General features: G+C 38.3%; 1 protein-coding gene across 10 annotated transcripts in view; it reads left to right on the top strand.

Moving 5' to 3' along the window:
- NF1 (neurofibromin 1) overlaps nt 1-19,290 on the top strand; it is a 232,559-nt gene that overhangs the window by 205,380 nt on the left and 7,889 nt on the right. For 5 of the 10 annotated variants that reach the window (XM_079799233.1, XM_079799237.1, XM_079799231.1 and 2 more), the window contains 9 exons: nt 1,981-2,112; nt 3,056-3,191; nt 4,814-4,971; nt 7,704-7,826; nt 8,223-8,353; nt 8,521-8,621; nt 9,687-9,856; nt 10,177-10,223; nt 11,430-11,646. In XM_079799233.1, the coding sequence (XP_079655359.1) occupies nt 1,981-2,112; nt 3,056-3,191; nt 4,814-4,971; nt 7,704-7,826; nt 8,223-8,353; nt 8,521-8,621; nt 9,687-9,856; nt 10,177-10,223; nt 11,430-11,646 (1,215 nt within the window). The remainder of the gene's footprint in view (nt 1-1,980; nt 2,113-3,055; nt 3,192-4,813; nt 4,972-7,703; nt 7,827-8,222; nt 8,354-8,520; nt 8,622-9,686; nt 9,857-10,176; nt 10,224-11,429; nt 11,647-19,290) is intronic. The other 5 variants (XM_079799239.1, XM_079799238.1, XM_079799234.1 and 2 more) reach the window with 3 other exon arrangements.

Below are 19,290 nucleotides of genomic sequence, written 5' to 3'. Positions count from 1 at the left end.
CTCACTCCTCCAAATGTCTAGATTGCAATAGCTGTGATCAGCCATTCCTCAGAGCCAGCTCTTTCCCTCCCTAATTTGGCTTTACTGCCTACTGCTGACTTCACTGCATGTTAGCTTTGATTAATTAACATGAGACCGTCATGGCCAGAGATGGCAGTTAACAGGGACAGCATATAATGGTGAGTCAAAGGCAAAATCAGTGAAAAGGAAGGACTGGAATAAAGAGCTGGCATGAACCAGTGATTTTAAGCAGTTTTGGATTTGGCCACAATAGAGACTCAAGGTAGAGCTTGAGTCTATCCCAGTGATGGGCAACCTTTTGAACTTGGTGTGTCAAACTTTGCCAAAAACCTGGGCATAACTCGGGTAGTGTGTCACTTTGAGGAAAAAACTAACTCTAAGACTCTAGTCGCAAATGTTTCATCCTTAGGAGCAGCAAATGTTTCATCCTCGGCATGCGGCCGCGTGTCATCAGAAATGGCTACGCGTGTCAGTGCTGACACGCGTGTCATAGGTTCACCATCACTGGACTCTGTCCTATATAATAAAAGCCTAATATGCTAAGTGTCCAGTCGCCCGGTCAGCCATTCAACCAATCAAAGCGTAATATGCTAATGATATGCCGCTCAACAGCTCGCTATGATGTGCACTGACCACCAGGGGACAGATTCTCAATGCAGGAGCTGCCCCCTGGTGGTCATTGCGCTCCCACAGCGGGAGCACTGCTCAGCCAGAAGCCCTGAGCCAGGCTCACAGCTAGCAAGTGCAGCGGTGGTGGCAGGAGCCTCTCCCGCCTCCGTGGCCACACTAAGGATGTCCGAATGACAGCTTAGGCCTGCTCCCTGTGGGCCTAATCTGTCCGTTGGACAACCCCCGAGGGCTCCCAAACTGCAAAAAGGTGCAGGCTGGGCTGAGGGACATCCCCTCCACCCCCCGAGTGCACGAATTTCGTGCACCGGGCCTCTAGTAGTTTTATATCAACTTAAATGATTTAAAGCTTGAGGGAAGGATCATGGAGGTAGTTTTTACCTAATATAACACATATACCCACAACTTTGAATGTATATACAGGGTGGGGCAAAAGTAGGTTTACAGTTGTGAATATGAAAACAGTTTATTCTTATATTATTACTTATTGATTATGGTATTTTCCATATGAACAACTGGAACCTACTTTAACCTACTTTTGCCCTACCCCATATTTGATTTCACCACTGCAAAAAATATTGACAGTTTTAATCTCTAAGGTGAATAAGGATTGCTCAAAAAATACTGCACTTACTACAGGATACCAAGAAGAGGGATTGCAGTGGGGCTGATAGAGTGCTTGTTTATTCTGTACTTCTGAAAGAATAGCAGATATTTTGAGTGTACAAGCCCCTATTTTAAAATGTAGTAGCATTAGTGATTAAACGCTGTCTGAAAATTAAGCTTACCCTTTAATCAACCCTATTCTCTAGGCTTTGAGAGCATATACTTCATTTGTCATTGAGTTTTTTTCTTTAAGTTAAAAAAGAATTTTTAGGGGAGCAGAGGTGGAGTGGGAGAGGGTATAGGGGGGATAAATGATGATGGAAAAAAATAAGAATTTTTAAGCAATAGAACCGTATTTTCATAAGATCTCTTAAAATGAGTTTCATGGAATTTTTAAAAATCTCTGCTGCTTTAGGGAATGGAAGATCTAAAATACAATCATCTTTCCTAATTTCCTCTCCCTGAGGTACCTTAGAGCAGTGGTTGCCAACCTTTCAGACCTCATGGACCACCAGTTGGCGACTGCTGCCTTAGAGTTCTAAGAAACATTCTGTTCTACACAACTTAGTATTTAATCCTATGCATAATTAATTAACTTCTCAGAGATGTTTGTTTTGTTTCCAAATGGTCTTCTTTCCTTTCAGAGTTGCTAGTCACAGAATAAGCGCTCAACAAATACCTGTTGAAAGAATAAACTACCTTCTTGTCTGTTTTTGTTTTTTGTAGGGTACAGACATCCTTCACCTGCCATTGTTGCAAGAACTGTCAGAATTTTGCATACGCTACTAACTCTAGTTAACAAACATAGAAATTGTGACAAATTTGAGGTGAATACACAGAGCGTGGCTTACTTAGCAGGTAAAAACACAAAATAGACACAATTAATCTTACCACATCTGTATCTAAGGAACTTCAGAAAGATGCAGACACCTATGGGTCAGTCCTTCAGCTGGTTGTTTGACAGGGTGAAGAATTCACAGTCCCATCCCATGGTGGTGGTTAAAATTTTGAAAGTTTTGCCAAAATATTTTTTCTTATAAAAGAATTTGCAGTAAAATATGAAATGTGTTCCTTTTGTCATCTTTGTTTCAAAATAACATGTGGCTCCCTGTTGTCTATCATAAAATCGGAACTCTTTGGCCCAGCAGCCTGGACCCTTGAACAGAATCAGCCTGGGCTGATTCTGTCCTCCTTCTTTAAATTTTATAGGCCTCATTTTTTCATTACCTCTCCAGATGGATGGGCTATTTTAAGGAAATATATTTGCCATCTCCTAGAAGTGCCTTTCTGCCTCTTTAATATTCATTCCTGATGCCATTTGTTTTACCTAAAATGTCTGCCCATCCCCACCATTCCATTACCTTATTTGCTCTTACCTTATTTCTCTACTCAGCAATACTTAACACTTATGTATAGTCATTTGATGGAAAGTGATGATTCCCAGTTTAGCAGACTTCCGTTTGTGGCAACTTTTATTTGAATCATTTACATCTCAGAGAAATGGACCTCATACTACCTGCTCTGTCTACTTTTTGTGTTTGTTAAGCTCAAAGGTTTATTAGAGGACTTGAAATATAAGATGCTTATTAAGTTTCTTAGTTTATTTCATGTTTATGTATGGGCTCCCAAAAAACGGGCTGTAAGTCTATCCTCAGTGTTTTGTATCCTTAAACCCTTACTCCCTAGGGCTGTTGATCAATAACAGCTGTTATCCTTATCAGGAGGTTATAAGAAGTGTGTCCTGTTTTAAGTCAGCTGCTGATTTGTTAAATTTTCTAATCTGCCTTCTTTTTCCTCTTAGCTTTACTCACAGTGTCTGAGGAGGTTCGAAGTCGCTGTAGCCTAAAACATAGAAAATCTCTTCTTCTTACTGATATTTCAATGGAAAATGTTCCTATGGATACATATCCCATTCATCACAGTGACCCTAGCTATAGGTAAATGGACTTCTTCTGCCACAATTGCATAATTATACTCAGGTTTTTATTTTAATGTGTTAATGGAGGCATGCAACAGAAAAATCCAGGAGGGAATATAGAGATAATCTAGAAAGAATTTGTAAATTAAAACTCGCTTTGTAAATGTACAGTGTATTTTATGTGGGTTAGTAGTAAAAGAATTATCCTTCTAATCTCATTGTGCTACTGTTAACATTAGTTTGCTTCTTTTAAGCACAAACCAGTTGAATAATGAAAATAAGTGATCTTAAAAGTATTAGGTCGGGGGGTGGGGGACAGTGGGGTGATAAGGACACATATGGAATACCTTAATCAATAAAGAATATATACATGTATTGGGTTACATGAAAGGGCCTAAGGAAAAAAACTGTCATGAAAAACATGGTTAATGAAAAACAACTAAGCTATACAGATTTGTAAAAGAAATGTATGTGCCAACACATTTGTTGTATTATATCACATTAAAGTTATTTAAAAGTGTTTTATAACATAATTTAGATGATCCTATATAATAAAAGCCTAATATGCTAAATGTCCGGTCATCCAGTCAACCAATCAAAGCATAATATGCTAATGATATGCTAAGGCTTCTCAACCGCTCGTTATGATGTGCACTGACCACCAGGGGGCAGACACTCCAACCCATAGGTTAGCTTGCTGCTGGGATCTGGCCAATTGGACTAAGCCAGACAGGCTGGACACACCCTGGAGCCCTCCCGAGGTCCCTCCCCGGCTGGCCAACGTCCTATATCTCTTCCCAGCTCATTGTGCACCTGTGGGGTCCCTCGGCCTGGCTTGCACCCTCTCGCAATCCAGGACCCCTCGGGGGATGTAAGAGAGCCAGTTTCAGCCAAATCCCACAGGCCGGGCCAACGGACCCCACTGGTGCACAAATTCGTGCGCCAGGCCTCTGGTAAGGTAATAAAATATGTCCACTATATATGTGTTTTTGAGGTAGTACATTTTTCTCTATAAAAGAGAAATTACATGAAAATGTCATCATTTAGGGATTTTTTTACATTTCCAATTAAGTGAAAGTATCTTTAAATTTTAGATAATGTTGAATATAGGAAAGTAATCATATTTATAGAGCATTCAATTTATCAACATCCCACTTTAAGCCCCCAATAATTTCCCACTGAAATTTTAACAATGTATTGCAAAAACTTTCAAGCCATACTTGGTTTTCGACTGTCTTATTCTTCAGTCATTCCTATGATTCTATTTCTTTGAGGTATACCCTTTTTATTTTGGAAAGGAGAAAGTGAGTTTGTGTGTATTCACCTGTCAAGTATAAATTAGGTTGGTTTTCTTGGTTTTTGAACTAAGAATACAGTTGCCTATTTAAACTTGATTTTCCCTGATTTAAAAATCAATGTAGCACAATTTTATTGAGCATTCTGTGATCTATGTATAAGATACTATGGCAAGAAAGTGGATTCTTTCTGAAGATATATTAAGAGTTTGTACCCTAAAGCCCTTTAATGCACAAGTTTAAAATTAATTGATTGCTATCATAAGACAGCCAGGTGGAAGGGGCAACCAGTGGTTATATTCTTCATCATGTTGATTAATTCTTCTCAATCGTTTAAATCTCTCAGGACACTGAAGGAGAATCAACCATGGTCCTCTCCCAAAGGTTCTGAAGGGTACCTTGCAGCCACGTATCCAACAGTGGGCCAGACCAGTCCCCGGGCCAGGAAATCCATGAGCTTGGACATGGGGCAGCCTTCTCAGGCCAACACGAAGAAGTTACTTGGTTAGTGTCTCTAAATTATCTAAGATCTCTTGGAATTATTTTTTTAAATGCTCAGATACCTTCACTCTTAGAGAATTATTTGAAGCTGTTCAAGTTTATAAAAATTTCCTGGTTTTGATGTAGCAAAGTTTTTGATGCCAGTCATAAGAGCGTTTGATGGATCAGTTAAGCCTTATCAGTTATGAGGAATGAAAATGAGACCTTAAAACAGTATTTTTCCAATTCTTAGACCAAATACTGTGGCCAGCCTTGTTTTGTTCTGCCATGGCCAGGCAGCAGGGAAATGCGAATGGAAAAGACATTAGCTACTCACTCAGATGCAGGGCCTTTAACAATATAGTTCCTCATTATCTGAGAGAGAGCAGGATACATCAATATGGTATGAAGCTGTAATAATGCTATTTGCCATCTTTTCTTTAAAAAGATAAAATGGTAAGATTTTTTAATACTAGGTTTTTCTATTACTATATGATATGATCTTGACAGTTAAGATTGTTCAGTTACATCACCATTTGTCAGTGAGAAGTGTACCTAACGTGCTGTGAGACCCTTTCCGTTTTCAGCAACTGATAGCAGGTAATGAGAACTCACTGAGTCCACCTCACCACAGAGGAGATGCAAATGGGGCTCTCACACAACACTGTTACTGAAATACATTGGGATCCATATTTCAGCCACCAACACTGATGGCTCAGTGGGTTTCAGTTATCCATGCAAGTATATTTTTAAGTGTCTAGGTATTGGGAAAATTTTGTGTTCATAAGGAAATCAGTGAACAAACAATAGTGTGAAATAAATAACCTGCCAGTAAACCTTGAAAACATGAATATTAATCCCTGTTGCTAGTCACATAGGGCTGTTACCTTTTGTTTGTGTTCCTTTCTGTTTATACTTTGTCATAAATAATCTTCTAGAAGTTTCCTGGTTACTTTGTGTTTTGTAATTCTGAATTTTCATGCCAAGGAAGTTATAAATGAAAAATTGGTTTCAGAGAAAATGCAGTATTAATTTCATTCACCTCATGTGCTGGATGAAAAAGTTATGGTCTCGCCCTAACTGGTTTGGCTCAGTGGATAGAGCGTCGGCCTGCGGACTCAAGGGTCCCAGGTTCAATTCTGGTCAAGGGCATGTACCTTGGTTGCGGGCACATCCCCAGTAGGGTGTGTGCAGGAGGCAGCTGATCGATGTTTCTTTCTCATCGATGTTTCTAACTCTCTATCCCTCTCCCTTCCTCTCTCTGTAAAAAATCAATAAAATATATTTTTTTAAAAAAAGAAAAAGTTATAGTCTCTGCTCTGAAGAGCTCATAGTTTGGTGGCTAAGACTTTTAATCAGCTGATAACAACATCCTATGTATCACATAAATAATGTCTTGATGAGGGGAACCTGAGGATCTGGGGAAATTAGGAAAAGCTGCAGAAAGGAGGTAATATCTGGACTGGGTATTAAAGATTTAATACATTCTTGCCAGGTAGACATAAGACAAGGACAGAATGCATTCGAGAGAAGGGGAATGAATGGCCTGAATAAAGAAAGGTCAGGCAAAGCAGTTGGCTAGCAAATGAGGCTAGAAAAGGATTGGAACTAAATTGTGGGGAACTGTAGGCCATGTTAGGGACATCACCAATTTTTTTATGATAGTTTTTTGGCTACAATGTGGAGAAATGGGGAGAGATTTTTGGCAAGGGGACCATTTAAGAGATTGATACAGCAATCCAAAACAAAAACAAAAACATGGTATAGGCTGCGCTAAGGCAGGCACAGTGGGAGAACGGAGAAGAGGAGTCAAGTTTGGGTTAGATTTCCCAAGTAGAACAGGTAAGACTTAGTGCAAGTTCCAAATAATCCAACTTTAGTGCTTTACTTTAAATAAGAGGAAGCTATTTAACATCAATGCAGTACAGGATTAGAAAATTCAAAGGCAAGTGGGAAATGGTACTATTTGCTTTTTTTGAAATGTGGGTTTTTTTTTATTGATTTCAGAGAGAAAGAAAGGGAGAGAGAGAAAGCGAGAGAGAGAGAGAGAGAGAGAGAGAGAGAGAGAGAGAGAAACATCAATGATGAGAATCATTGATCAGCTGCCTCCTGCACACCCCCCACTGGGATCAAGCCCATAACTTAGTCATGTGCCCTGACTGGGAATCAAACGGTGACCTCCTGGTTCATAGGTTGATGCTCAACCACTGAGCCACTCCTGCCCGGCCTATTAGCTATTTTTGAAGCATCTTGCAATATATCTATTACTTAGTACTTTCAGGCAAGCAGATCTTTTTTTCAAAGTTTGAAGAATTAAAATCAAACTTTGAACTTGCCTACTTTTGGAAGTTCTTTACTATCTAGTTCTTGGCACCAGCAGAATTTCTTAAATTGATAAAAGGCTATTAAGACATATCTTTGCTACTGTTAACAGTGCATACTACAAGTTTATTTATTATCAAGTATTATACTTGTTGGTGGCGATCGGTTTACCTCCAGTGTAGTGCATATAATACCAGTTTAACTTGGACCAATAAGGTACAATCTGCCCTAAAACAGAAAGCTATGGGAACAAAATTCCTTGAGAAGATGGAGAATAAAGGAGAGAAACCACACCCTAGGGATATGTTTGAGTTTCTTTGGGTCCTTAAGTGAAAACCTAAACATTTTGTGTCCAAACATTTTCTTTTTAGTATAATCCAAATCACAGACACTGTGGTTAATGACTTTCCATATTCTGTAACTTTTGTTTATAGGAACAAGGAAAAGTTTTGATCACTTGATATCAGACACAAAGGCTCCTAAAAGGCAAGAAATGGAATCAGGAATCACAACACCGCCCAAAATGAGGAGAGTAGCAGAAACTGATTATGAAATGGGTGAGAAACAAAGTTAATAATTGATCTAGATCATTGAAAATCAGGTGGGAGATTGCATTAAAGCTGTATTTGCTTTCCAGCCATTTCTTAGAATCATTAGGATGAAATATAGAAACATTTGCTCTTTTTCAAAATATAAGCCATACAGTTCTTAAAATGACTGTTATCCTAAAACCTCTGTATAGAGTAACCATATATATAATCTATAGCATTGTAAACAGCTAGTCAAAACTTTTGTATAGGTGAAGAGTAATTCTGCATGATGTTTATATTTTAAATGTCTACTAAAAAGCTATTGAGTTTTATAAGTAATATTAAAATGTATTAGGTGAAGTAATATCTAGTGTGTATATTCTGTTAATACAGCTGATCATGTTACTCCATATGTTACTGCAGAAACTCCAAGGATTTCCTCATCACAACAGCACCCACATTTACGTAAAGTTTCAGTGTCAGAATCAAACGTTCTCTTGGATGAGGAAGTACTTACTGATCCAAAGATCCAAGCACTTCTTCTTACTGTCCTGGTAAGGTTTTCTCTTTTTTAGTGTCCCCCCTCAAGCTTTTTTTCCAGTCACTTAAAAAGTCCTTAAATATTGAAAATATGAAAGGAAGGCTGTCTTCTGCTTCTCAAAACAGATAGCAGTTCAGCCACAAAATAATGTTTTCTATTTACTTTTTCTCACGTTGGCAGGCTACACTGGTAAAATATACCACGGATGAGTTTGATCAACGAATTCTTTATGAATACTTAGCAGAAGCCAGTGTTGTTTTCCCCAAAGTTTTTCCTGTTGTGTAAGTATTCCTTTTGTGTTTAATTTTTGTGTCTGTCTTAGAGTCAAATGTTTTACAAAAACTTAGGCAAAGTACCGCCCAGTAATGTTCACTGGTTGTGGAGAAGGGAACGTACGATAATGTGACTGATTTTAGCTTAGATGGTGGTTTAATGGACGCTAAGACTCGTGTGATTATAACATCTTTAGGATGATGTTATAACATCATTAGGAAAAGCATTTTCTTATCTGGTTGATTTTCGTAAGTGGTTCATCATGATGAGCATTGTTCATTTCCTCACTTAGGAGCATACCATGAGACTACTATATTTAAATCAGCATACCTGTTTTGGCTTCTTTTTCAGTAGAGCTTTTGTACTTATCCACACTAAATGAAAACACAATTGACCTCTTTGGGAGATGAGTTTTATGCTCTCCTAAGGGTGACAATCATATTGGCCTCAAAGAGTTCCCAAGGAAACTAGGGGAATTCTGTTCCTGACCTAGGCCTTCTATGTAGCATCATTATTTTCTTATTTTTATTAAATATCATTTAAATTTTTCAGAACTTTAAATAATTGGCTCTTGGTTATTTTAATGGGTGATAGCCTGATTAGAAATAGTTAATTTTCTCTTAAGTTTTGAATTAGATCAGATATTCCACCCCCTCCAAACTAATCTTTTTTGCCTTATTTGATCTGATTCAACATTATTAAACACTGTTAATATTAAATTTAGTTTAACTTTCTAGGTACATATCAACAGTCAGCAGAAATAAATTATTGTAAATCATGCTAATAGTGGCAGATAGAAGCCAACCTTGTCTTGAGCAAACAGTAACCATATACAGATGGTTAAGCATGGTTATAAGGAGAGTACTTGTTGGTTGTTTGTACCATATTTTCCCTGGTGACTAAAAACAACAGCAACAAGGCAAACACACAGAGTCATTGTAGAAATTTTAGAAAAGCACTCCTCTCCCTTCATTTTTATCACATGGTTCTGGAAACTATATAATATGTTTTTCAGTGTATATTTTCATTTAATTTTTCTTTAAAATGTTCCCCTGTTGACTTTTGTCTTTTAGGCACAATTTGTTGGACTCTAAGATCAACACTCTGTTGTCATTGTGCCAAGATCCAAATTTATTAAATCCAATTCATGGAATTGTGCAGAGTGTGGTGTACCATGAAGAATCCCCACCACAATACCAAACTTCTTACCTGCAAAGTAAATACATGTATCGGGAGGAGGATGGTTGGTGCCCTTGCTAACATGTGCGCTGTTATAAAATGCACTGACTAAAGAATTCTTTAGAAGGGGTAGTCTTGTTTATACTTCTCTCTCCATATGCCTTTTTCTGACTCTTTTAATTTTATGTTTAATAGATAACTGGTTGGACAACTTTTTAAAATTAAAGTATGATTTTATACTGAGTTTAAGTGAGTTTTAGTCTACTTTGACACATTTTTCAATGTGGGGTATCTGTTTTCTGTATCATCAACTATGTAACTAATTTATGTTAAGATTAAAGGAGTCTCTTACTTGTTATAAGCGTAACATTTGATTTGTTGCAGGTTTTGGTTTTAATGGCTTGTGGCGGTTTGCAGGACCCTTTTCAAAGGTAAGAAAAAAATGTTTTTCTCTATTGACAAAACGAAAGATTTTATTCATATTAGTGTGCCTGCTTTAAAAGCACAGAATATGCTGAAAACCAGAATGATGATTCACAATAAACACTTTATTTTTATTAAAGTTTCCACCACAGATTCTTTCTAAGAGGCAGCACCTTTAATATGTTTATATATTACCTTTTGTAGAAAACAACTCAGTTCAATTTATGTTTGACTTTTCAGAAGGGTGTGATAAATCTCTGTAGACGTTTCTGCCCTCAGTCCCTCGTGTATCTGCTGATCCTAATGCACACACTGATGTATCTTGTAATGAGGAAGGAGCATTGCCTATGGTTAAAATCTACCTCATGACCTGAAACTGTTATATCTCAATTTTTAAAAAATTACATAATGGAAAAAATGTACCTCATGTAAACCGTTTTTCTCCCACCCTGTTGGGTTAGATTTATTCTTCTCTGAATATATCCTTATTTGCTCCTATTCAGTTTGTTCTTTGATTGGCATTAGTTGATACAGTGCTATGTGAATATGTATTTAATTATTTTCTCTAGATATGTTCGCTCTCCAAACTGATTGGTGTTCCTTGAAGGCAGGATGTCTGTTTCTTCCCCCCACAGTAACTAGTGCAGTGTTGCAGATGTACTAAGTTAATATGGATTACCTAAAACTTATTGTTTAAGGTTAAGAATTGGGAAGTTAATTTATATTGGTTAGTTATCACTGAATATCTCATGCTATGTAAAGGCTGTCATTTTAAAAAAAAATGGGTCCGAAATCACAGAAATAACTACCAGCAGGAATTTCTGAGGTTTGATTGCAAGTAGCCTTTCACGGTGAATCTCTAAATGGCAGCTGGAATGATAATGCTCTGCCTATTTTCTGTTTTGGAAAATTGATTAGACAGCATTCCTTTAATTGTATTGTCTCAGGATTATTTGATTTTTGTCTGTGCATGGCTTTCAATAATTGCAGGTTCATCTGGAACCTGAAAGTGTAAGCCACATAACATTCCCAGTTGTGACTCTCATGGTAGTCTATAAATATTACTCCACCCCCTTTTTTAAATGATCTGTAATACAAAGGAAGAAAAAAAATAGTAAATTGAAGCCTACAATGAAAATTGAATTAATCATTTTTGGCTTCTAAGGGGTTAAAAAAAGAATGGAGCTAAAATAATTTCCTATTTTCCATTACAGCAAACACAAATCCCAGACTATGCTGAGCTTATTGTTAAGTTTCTTGATGCCTTGATTGACACGTATTTGCCTGGAATTGATGAAGAAACCAGTGAGGAGTCCCTCCTGACACCCACATCTCCTTATCCTCCTGCAGTGCAGAGCCAGCTTAGTATCACTGCTAACCTTAACCTTTCTAATTCCATGACCTCACTTGCAACTTCCCAGCATTCCCCAGGTCAGTAAATGTCATCTTTTTATAAATCTGAACAATACTATTAATATACCAACATTAGGAATTCCCTTGTTATCAGTTTAAGCAGTTTTTGCTCCTTTATCATGAGGTTCATTTTACATTTCTTCTTTACTTTGTAACTGACTGGAATTTTGTTATTCTATAAAGCTTTCTACTTTCAAACACTTACATATTAGATAGTGAAATATTTAATATTCACAGAGTGTTCCAAGGTTGATAAGTTAAGAGTTTGGGCAGGAAGAGCAACCTAAAGCACATTACCCTATAAGTGGACAGAATTACAATTCCCTTACTAGATATACTAACCTTGCCCTAAGGGCTTCTGTGTCTCTGACACAGCATACTATATCCAAAAACACACAAGGTAGTACCCCTCTTCCCTGCAGCCAGCAACCACCTAGCAATCTAGAAACCAGCCTGAAAATGTAGGAGTAAATACACAACCAGACAGAAAGGCCATCTCAAGGTAGTAACATCTTAAAGCTCCTAAGCAGATTCCTTACCGTGGAATCACTCTTAGGTCCAAGTGGGAAAAGCATGCCAATTCAACATGCGACTAAAGGGGGATGCAGTGAGATATGAGAGCTAATAGCTCAGTGGGGCTGAGATGAACAAGATGGCAGACATGGCAGACCTGCAGAATTTCGGGCTCACTGGGTGTCAAAGTGAATGGTCTCATACAACCCTACGTCCCTGGGGGTGGTCCTGGCTGTAGAACTGATGCCGTTGTGTGTTGTGATGACAGTGGGCAACAAAGGAGAGCTTCCTTTATGGCCATGTTTTCTACTCAGAAAGATACCTTTCTAAATTTTTTTTAAGGTTTTGTGTTTAAAATTCCATTATTGGAAAAGTTACTATACATAGTTCTTTTAAGTGATAGTATGGATTTTCTTTTAAAAAGCCAAATGATGTGTTATAACTATTTTATGATGTTCAAGATCCGTAATTAGAATCCCTGGGTTGTAATCCCAGTTTTGCATAAACATTTAAGCATCTGTAGCTCTGAAGACCTTGGCAAATACCCAATTCATATTATAAACCATTATATTAAATAACTTTATTTATTAAGCTTTCGTTAGCAAAAGAAACAACGTATTTGATCCAGCATTTATTTATCAGTCACCTTACTGTGCCTTATCAGGTTCTATACCAACCCCCGCAGCCCTTGGCAGGAAGTAAAAGAAACCTGGCCAACTCCTCCCCCTCCCCACAATTAACCATGTTCATTTGCCTTCTGTCACTTATTCCCTCGGACAGTGTGTCTCCGAGTGTGGTCCTAGACCAGCAGTGTCAGCATCCCTTGGGAGCTTGTTAGAAATGCAGATGCTAGCATCCCACCCCAGACCTCCTGCACAAGGAACCCCTTCCAGCAATCTGTGGTTTAGTAAACACCCCAGTGATTCTAGTGCTCAGGGAGTTTGAAAAGCACTGCCCTAGGATCTGCCAGTGTTCTTGCCTCATAATTGGCATTTCAACTGTTAAAGCAAGGGCAAAAGCTAAACTGTACTTTCTTCTGGATATGGCAGCCTCTGAATTCTTTCCCTCACCATTGTCTCCACTCTTTAAAATCTTAGCATTTTGGAGCTGGGAGCACTGTAGGGTTACTTAGTTCTAGGCTCACAGCGCTGTGTGCAATGGGGAGATTGAGGGTTAGAAGCGCTAAGCTCATTGCTTTATCATACAGTTCTTATCTAGAACCCTGTCCAGTGTTCTAACACATTCATTGCTTTATGTAGCTACTAGAGGCCCGGTGCATGAAATTCGTGCACGGGGGGAGGGGGTTGTGTGCCCCTCAGCCCAGTTTGCACCCTCTCCAATCTGGGACATCCCTCTCACAATCCAGGACTGCTGGCTCCCAACTGCTCACCTGCCTGCCTTCTTGATTGCCCCTAACCGCTTCTGCCTGCCAGCCTGATCACCCCTAACCACTCCTCTGCCAGCCTGGTTGCCCCTAACTGCCCTCCCCTGCAGGCCTGGTCACCCCTAACTACCCTCCCCTGAAGGCCTGGTCACCCCCAACTGCCCTCCCTTGCAGGCCTGGTCACCTCTAACTGCCCTCCCCTGCAGGCCTGGTCCCCCCCAACTGCCCTTCCCTGCAGGCCCAGTCGCCCCCAACTTCCCTCCTCTGCCAGCCTGGTCACCCCTAACTGCCCTCCCCTGCAGGCTTGACCACCCCCAACTGTCCTCCCTTGCAGGCCTAGTCCCTCCCCTGCTGGCCATCTTGTGGCAGCCATCTTGTGTCCACATGGGGGCAGCCATCTTGTGTGTTGGAGTGATGGTCAATTTGCATATTACTCTTTTATTATATAGGATGATGTGTCTGTCACCTTCTTCCTGCCTTCCTTTCCCTTGAACTTTATTTGTTTGTTTATTGCCGTCTCATTACTTCCATCTGCCTTACCTTAAGTCCAGCACTCCTTTTCTTCTTTAGGGCTCTCTGTTTTCTGGGTTATTTGTTGCTTATAATGTTGATCCTAGTGAGAAAATTAATAGACTCTGCCTATATTGGTTCTCTTGTTTTCAAAGTTAGATTCATTTTGAGCAAACTTTTGCCTCTTTGGCTACTACTAAAGCGATGTCAAACCTGTCAAAATATTAGTTGGGTTTTTATTTAATTTTTATTTTAGTACTCAGATTAATTGGTAGGGGGATGTAATTAGGTACACTGCTTTATGTCTTTAGCTCCATGTAATCATATCCTTGTCTCCTCAATTTATGGAGCTGAGTTGCTGGTCTCAGTGGGCTGAAAGAAGTGATGAATCTTAGCCAGATCCCGGGCTCAGTCTAGCATTTCAACTTGGCTATTTAGCTGTACAGAAAACAGAAGATTTCCCTATCTCCATTCCCATCAGCCAGGTCCCATCAGAAATATTTAAAGAAGCTCTTTATGGTTTGTTATCAAATTACCCAACATCAACCTGTGCCCAGTCTACTGAGCTTTAAGCAGGTGAATGCTCTGTTGTCCTGTGTGTAAAAGCAAAAGTTGCTGGTCTGCACAGCTCAGCAGCCCTTTGCTGCAGACTTTCCATGTCAGTGCAAGACTCTAGATCTGTGGTGCTTAGCAGGATCTGCCACTGAACTGTATTTTCTTGTAGTTTCCAACATTCTCTGCTGAAATCAGCTAGGTAAGAAATTCATGAACTTCCTCCTCCCAAGCACTAACCCTTACTTAAATAAAAATGTGGCTGGTAATTCATCAGTCATCAGCTTTTGAGGAAGTGGTGGTTACTTAAAATAAAGCAGTTAGCTCTGAAAATGCTTTCTTCTTGAGAGATTAGCATAGTCCACTTGTCTGTCCCCTTAGCACAGGACCGTTTTTATAAATCCACATTTAAAACGCATAACTGCGTTTTAAATGTGGATTTATAAAAATTTATATGCACTGATTCCGAATACAGTCCATTGGCTCCACTGATGCCAAGTCACTCACTCCCTCCCTAGTAGAAATTGAACTTGGCATCAGTGGAGCCAATGGACTGTATTCGGAATCAGTGCATATAAATTTGTGTTAACTGGACATAAATGGACAGTTTAGCCAAATGGACATAAAACTTGACCTCTTCAGGTTTTCCAAGTGCCACTAAAAGAATCCTCAAGAGAACCCATAACATTTATTCTATGACATATAAGAATATTTCAAATTTGACATTGTGATCCATTATTAGGTCCACTGTAGCGAGCTAGGCGTTAATTGAAGAACCAGGATTAAAACTAGAAAATAAACCCTGTTTACCTAGAAATGCTACCTATGGGACTTTCTTTTTGCACAAGGCCAAGCCATGAATGGTTCTAGATAATGAGCAGTGAAGCCTTTTTAAAGCCATATTTTGAGTACTCTTCGCCCATTTCAAGTGCAGTCTCCCTGCATCCTCTTTAGATATTACACAGCAAATGTACTAGAAATAAAAATCGAGATGGAACTATATGGACTTTAAAAGAAATCAGATAGACCCATTTCTAATGTGAAATTTAATTTGTATTCTACCAAGACCTCCTACTACTTTTCACACTGTAATTTAATTCAGTAAATATTTGAACACCTATTTGGTAGGTGTATACCTGGGACATTTAAAGATGAATGAGACCCTGGTCACCAAAGACTTAACAGCTTTTCCCCATGGATCTCAGTATTGGTTTTGGAGCTAAAGTTTATTTCCTTCTAATCACAAATTCGACATGTACATGTTTTTTTTTTATTTTAAGTACAAGAGTAAGCCTAGATAACCAAAAGTCCAGATATTTATCCTACAGATATAGTCATTGTTTACTACATACAAGGGACTATCTTAGACCCCAGGGAGTGGGGGAGCTGGTAAGACATGATACCTGCCCTCAAGTAGATTTTAGAAGAGTAAGAGCTGTCAAGTGTACACAGCTAACTATTTTAATTGTTTTGTGGTATTTATCATGTTGTACCTTTACCATAAAGTGTGCTGATAGTTCAAGGGAGTATTTTTTAAGAATAATTGGGTAATAATCATGGCAAAAGTTTTATATTTTTTACCCCCAAAAAGTGTGAGGTGTGTATTATAATTTTTTAAAAAAGAAGTCTGTGATCAATTTTAAATGTTTCTATTGATTTTTAGAGAGAGTGGGAAAGAGAGGGAAAGACAGAGAGGAATGTCAATGTGAGAGAAACACATCGATTAGTTGCCTCCTGCACGAACCCCTGACCAGGGCCCGGGCCAGGGAGGAGCCTGCAGCCATGGTACGTGCCCTCGACTGAAATCAAACCTGGGACCCTTTGGTCTGCAGGCCGATGGAGCCAAACCAGCTAGGGCTATTTTCTTTTGTTTTCTTCTTTTCTTTTTTTAATATTTCAAGAAAAACTATTTTAAATATAATAATGTTATATGCAATGAACATTAATCAAGAAAAATGATTTTAAGTATAATAATGTTACATGCAGTAAACATTAATATTTCAAGGAAAACGATTTTAAATATAATATTACATGCAATACAAATATTTCAAGAAAAAAGATTTTAAATATAATAATGTTATCAAAACTGTACTAACAGTATAATATCACAAAAGTTATAGGAAATATTAAAAATCTGAAGATAACAGGATTACTTCTATCATATTCTAAAATAGTTTTTTCTTCTGGCTCTATTTTGGTTCATCAGTTTATGTTGTTCATTATATTCCACAAATGAGTGAGATCATGTGATATTTATCTTTCTCTGACTCGCTTATTTCGCTCAACATAATGCTCTCCAGGTCCATCCATGCCGTTGCAAATGGCAAGAGTTCCTTTTTTTTTTTACAGCAGCATAGTATTCCATTCTGGCTAAGGCTATTTTAAATGTTTCTTACTAGAAAAGAAATTTAATTTTTTTCTTTGATCAGCTTATTTTACTGTTAATAAATGGACTTGCATTTTTTGGAGCAAAGACTTATTTAATTGAGTTTTATTTTGAATTCCTTTCTTTCACTTTACCTTGGGGCTGTGTCCAGGCCTGTCAGTTGTCCACTCACTTTGCTTCTGTAATGCAGACCCCCTCCTGGGAGGCATTCCTAGACCAACAACAGTGTGACAGCTGTGTGCACAGTGATCGTTCCTGAAAACCATTTCCCCAAATGTACAGGCACACCTTGTTTATGGTGCTTCACGGATGTTGCATTATTTTTGCTAATGGAAGCTACTCCACCAGTAAAAAATTAGAGCTTGCTTTATTGTGGTGGTCTGGAACCAAACCTGAAATACCTCCGAGGTGTGCCTGTAGACTGAGCTCTGAGTCAGTAAACTCCTAACATGTTTACCAGGTGTAAAATGTCTCACTCTCAAAGTTATTTTGAGGCTACTTAAAAATCTCAGAAATGATTTGAATGTTTTAGGGAACTGCTTATGGTATCCCCAGAACATTATCTGGTATTTTCTTGATTTATTTTTTCTTTTTATTTGTTATTGCCCTGTATTTAAGGGAGGAAAATAATGTTAAACTGAGCAATTTGCTTGGTGCAATTTCTACTAATTTTTACATTGTATTTTTAAGTTTAATTCTTGATTTAAACTAAAATGCTTAATTGTAATAAAGGTGATAAAAACATATCTGTCTGTAAAATTGTAAGTTCTGCCATTTATTTACAGAGTGTAACATTTAGGAAATGAATGGTCAGAATTCAGTAGTTAAAACCAGATTCCTTCGAAACCCAGGAACATAAGTATCCAGTATGTAATCGCATTTCACCCTTCTTCTGTCTTACGGCCATCACTCACTCTTGTTTTTTCTTCATTCTGTGTCTGTGAAGCTTCCCTGCCTTGCTCTAAATCAGCAGTTTTCATGCAGCTGTTTCCTCATCAAGATACTCTTTCCTTTCATCATCTTTGCACGAAACACTGCTTTCCCTGCGCTCGTCCTGGGCACACGGCATGAGGCTCATTCACCAGGCGCTGTAGGCACAGCCTGGCTTAGCGCCCGGGGAACTCAGAAAGCCGCTGCTTTAGGGTCCCTATGTGCCCTCTGGTCTAAGAGACTGAGGACAAAGAGCTGCTTCTACTCCCCGAGCGCTGGACTGACAGGGGCAGGTTAGCAGGAGACTGTGGGAGAGTTCATGAGAAAGCAGGGTGTGTGGTTTGAGGAGTTTTTAGCTTAGGAAGTATTTATTTTCCCAAATGTAAAAAAGTCAACCCCAGTATTTTCTTATAAATTAAAGCTGGCTGTCCACTCTATCACCCATGTGTTTAAAAAAGGAATATGGTCCTTAGTTAGCTCTAAGTACTAAGAAGGAAAAAGTGTGATATGATACACTTACATCTGATCTATAAAAGATGCCTTGTTTCTTTTACTCTTCTATAATTATTATGTAGAAAGAGTAGACCAAATAGAAAAAGTGTTAGCAATTGATGAAAGTCCATTAAATTTTGTAAATTATTACAGTTACTATTTTGTATATCTAGCTCAAAATAAGACTATTTCTAAATTTATATTTTTAACATGTGTCCATGAATGTATTTACTATAGCATATGAAGCTATAGTTGTCTTTTCTTCCAAGATTTATTTTTGTGCTTATTTACATTAGTTTCAGTAATTTTACAAATTGTAGTATAAAGGTCAAGTTCTATGCATTTGTTCTGAAACTTCTTTTAGTACGTCATGTGGTCTTTGTTATTTCAGCTATTAGGAGAATCTTAATTTGTATAGTAATTATGTTATCTATGTGCAGAAAGTCTTCACATAGATTATCTTATGTGATTCTTCTAAGGACCCTTTGAAATAGGCAAACCTGCTGATCCTTCATGGCCAGATTAAGAACTAGGACCAGATAAGAGATCTGATCCAACCCAGACTCAAACCTGGGTCTTCTGACATGTTTGCCTTCTCATGCATGGAATAAGACTTTTCCAACAGGTTTGCCCCATTAAATATGTAATAAGCTAAGCAATGCAGTCATAACCTATTAGTGTTGCTGTGGGGGTGGTGGGAGATTGGGGCTATTATTAGGCTTTCATTTCTGTTGTGTAACTTCTCACAAATCACCTCACCCATTTTCCCTCAGCCTCTCAAGAACTAAAAAGGATCCAGTCTTTTTTATCATGTCATGACAATATCAGGTTCTAGTTTGGGAAACGATTTTGGTGTTTTAAAAAACAAACACCAAAATTAGGTGTTTTAGTTATT

The sequence above is a fragment of the Cnephaeus nilssonii genome (genome assembly GCF_951640355.1).
Source record: "Cnephaeus nilssonii genome assembly, chromosome: 19".
NCBI lineage: Eukaryota > Metazoa > Chordata > Mammalia > Chiroptera > Vespertilionidae > Cnephaeus > Cnephaeus nilssonii.
This window is presented reverse-complemented; position numbering and strand designations above follow the sequence as displayed.